Source organism: Bison bison, unplaced genomic scaffold (assembly GCF_000754665.1).
Source record: "Bison bison bison isolate TAMUID 2011002044 unplaced genomic scaffold, Bison_UMD1.0 scf7180017864492, whole genome shotgun sequence".
NCBI classification, from domain to species: Eukaryota; Metazoa; Chordata; class Mammalia; order Artiodactyla; family Bovidae; genus Bison; species Bison bison.
The window spans coordinates 2675849-2678824 of record NW_011495051.1 but is presented as its reverse complement, the minus strand read 5'-3'; the positions used below and the strand labels follow the sequence as shown (position 1 = coordinate 2678824).

The following is a 2976-nucleotide window of genomic DNA, read 5'->3' as shown; positions in this document are numbered from 1 at the left end:
ACAACATGGACTTTGAGGACATGACGCTCAGTGAGAGAAGCCAGACACAAAAGACCCAGTGTGTGATTCCATTTGTATGAAATGTCTAGGACATGTAAATCCAGAGACAGAAAGTGGACTAGTGGTTGCCAGGGGCTGGAGAGGGTAGGCCTGGGACCCCAATAGAGGATCCTGGCCCATTCCCCTTTAAAAAAAACACACATACTCATTTAAGTTTGAAATTCAATTCCCCCTTTTTTTTTTTTTTTTTATTTAAGAAGTCCAGATCGAGTGGTGGCAAAACAACTGCCTCCACGGTGGCTCCTCAGCTGAACGAGCATGGGGTGGTGCCAGCCCCCCCATTCAGGGGTGCAGGAATGCGAGGGTGACAGATAGATGGCTCCGCCAGGAGTGTGAGAGTGTGTCCCTGCAAGGTGCCTGCCCGTGTGGGTACTTAGGGTGACACCTGCCAGGCAGGAGTCCCCGTGTATTGGATGTGGGTTTTCTCTGCCCTGGGTCTGGGAGCTGGTCCCGGGGAGTGGGTGTAGGGTGTGTAACTCTCCCCACACCAGCTGTGAGCGGCTGTGGGTTTCCTCCTGTCCCGGGCTACATTACCCCTTGTGTGTTCCCACATCTGTGTAGTGTGATGTGACCTGTGAGGCCAACAGGCCTGGCTGGGCCCTAGGAGTCTGTGCACAGTGCATGGTGGGTGGGTTTTCTAGGATGGGGACCTGGGGAGATTCAAAGCTAGAGGGATGCTGTAGAAATTTAATTTTAGGGGGGCTAGAGCCCCCAAGGTGCAGGATCAGGCCTGGCCCCAGAGGATGGAACTCCCCACCCCTCCTCCAGGGGGTGCAACTGGGGGAGGGGCCATGACCAGAGCTTGGTCTTCTCTGGATCTGTGGGGCGGCCGACACCCTCATAGATGCTCACTGTGACAAAAGAAGAGATTAGTTGATGGGGGACCCACATCAGGTCTCAGCCCCCATCCCCATCCTGGGGTACCCCAGAGGCCACCCTCCTCTGCTCCTTCGGATGCTAGGGTGGGGGGCCTGGAGTTGATCCCACCTATCCTGGGCAGCTAGGAGCCACCCAGAAAAACCCATGCAGAAGCTGTGGTGAAGCTCTGGGTCCCCTGAGCCAGAGGTGTGCTGGCCTCAACATCCCCCAAGCAGCATTTAACACAGTACCAGGCTGAATTAGGGCTCCCCAGTAGCTAGGCCATTAGCCACCTACATCAAACCAGCCCCACCTAGTAGATCCTGCAAGCACTGTGGCCTCGGAATAAGATCTGGCAGCTAGATCCCACTTGGCGGCAACGGCCCCAGACCCCAGAAAGCCCGCTGGAGACCTAAAACCGGTTTATGTAGCCAGGCTTCTCCAAGGCAAGTCAAGCCAGAGGTGGTCCCCACGCGAGGCAGCCCAAGCTGGGCTGAACGGGCGGGGGGCAGACCTGCCCTGGTACACACCTGGCGACCTGGGCCAGGATCTCCTTGATGCGGACGATGAGCTTCTCGTGCTGGGCGGGGTCGCGCTCGATGGCGCCGTGCAGCCGGGCCATGTAGAAGTCCAGGGTGCTGAGCGTGGGCGTTTCGCCGGTGCCTGGGGAGGCAGGGACCCGTCAGAGGAGCCCAGTGGGGGATCACCACGGAAACAAAGATCAGAAGGTGGGGGTAAGAGGAGGGGGCCATGGGTGAGCGTCAGTGGGGTCAGGTGCGCGCGGTCAGGGCGTCTGGACCCGGGGAAATCAAGGTCAACTGTGGCAGAGGTCAGAAGATGGAGAGGGCGGGGTCGTGATGGGGGGATTCGGGGACTGGTGGGGGAGAAGTTGGCCTAGGTCAGCCGAGGAATGAACACGGAAGTTAGACCCGGGGAGAGGCGGGGCGCGAGGGCTACTGTGGGCGGGGCTGGCACGAGCAGCGGTCAGTGAGGACCGGGCCGCGGGGGCTTAGGATTCCCGGGAGTAAGGGTCAGCAGGGGCGCGTCGGTCGGTTTGCGCAGCGACTGGGGGTGAAGGGATGCCAGAGTGAGGACTTGCTGGGCGGGGTCAGAGGGGGCGGAACTCGCGGAAGCCCGGGCAGAGCCGAGGTCATCGAGGGCGGGGTCATAGGGGGCGGGACTAGGTTGTTGGGGGCGGGGCCTCCACACCAGGCACTGGCAGCGAAGCGAAGCTGGCGGTGAGCGCTTGGCGCACCGCCTGGAGCTGCTGCTGCAGCGCCAGCGTCCGCCGCTCCTCCAGCGCCAGCTCCTGCTCCAGACGCTCGCGCGCGCTGCTCATGCTCTGCGTGTGCCTTTGCAGCACAGCGTTCTGCTCCTCGAAGGCCACGTTCATCTTCCGCAGGCGCCGCAGCTCCGCCTCCCGTGCTGCAGGCGGGGAGCCGGGTAAGAGCCTGACGCTTCCCCGCCATCCCCCGGCCGCCTTCCCTCTGCGGACTTCGCCCCGAGCTGTGTCCCACGCCAAGCCTTCCGTCACTGCTCTGTCTCCAGCCCCACATCTCAGCAGTCTGGGCTGCGAGGGCAAGAGAGGAAGGCACCCACTGCCTCCCGCCTCGATGCCCTCTTGGTTCAACGCTTGCTTCAAGAACTGCTGGTCAGCGCTCACCTTTGTTTTGGTCCAAGAACTCTTCAGTGAAGATGGGGACGTCGAAAGTCGAGAAGCCGTCACAGTCCCCACCCTGGGACGACAGGACAAGGTGGCAATTTTGAGGGGGGTCAGTCAACTCTCCTATGGGACATCCCCTAAGCTTGGGAGGGTCTCCTGAGGCTACCTGGGTCAGAGTCCATTTTACTGCCCCCCTCTCAATTTGTGTGAGTGCCCCGCCTCCACTCGCACACATCTGGACGGGGTGCTCACTTCACCCCATGAGCGACGGTCCTTGGTCACCCGGGGGTTTAAACACGCCAGACCTTTCTCGCCCCGGTGTTCTCCGTGGAGGAGGGACGCTTACCTTGTGTCCATTCAAAAGGGTATTCATGAGCCCAGAGCTGGAATCCTCT

The 2976-nt window shown here is 60.8% G+C and overlaps 1 protein-coding gene across 1 annotated transcript in view; it reads right to left on the bottom strand.

Annotated features, from left to right (window-relative positions):
- Positions 1 to 208: 208 nt before the first annotated feature.
- HMG20B (high mobility group 20B) overlaps positions 209 to 2976 on the bottom strand; it is a 5472-nt gene continuing 2704 nt past the window's right edge. The window contains exons 5-9 of the mRNA XM_010828117.1: positions 2928 to 2974; positions 2582 to 2654; positions 2128 to 2343; positions 1449 to 1581; positions 209 to 911 (exon numbers count right to left, since the gene is read on the bottom strand). Of these exons, the coding sequence (XP_010826419.1) occupies positions 899 to 911; positions 1449 to 1581; positions 2128 to 2343; positions 2582 to 2654; positions 2928 to 2974 (482 nt within the window). The 3' untranslated portion in view covers positions 209 to 898. The remainder of the gene's footprint in view (positions 912 to 1448; positions 1582 to 2127; positions 2344 to 2581; positions 2655 to 2927; positions 2975 to 2976) is intronic.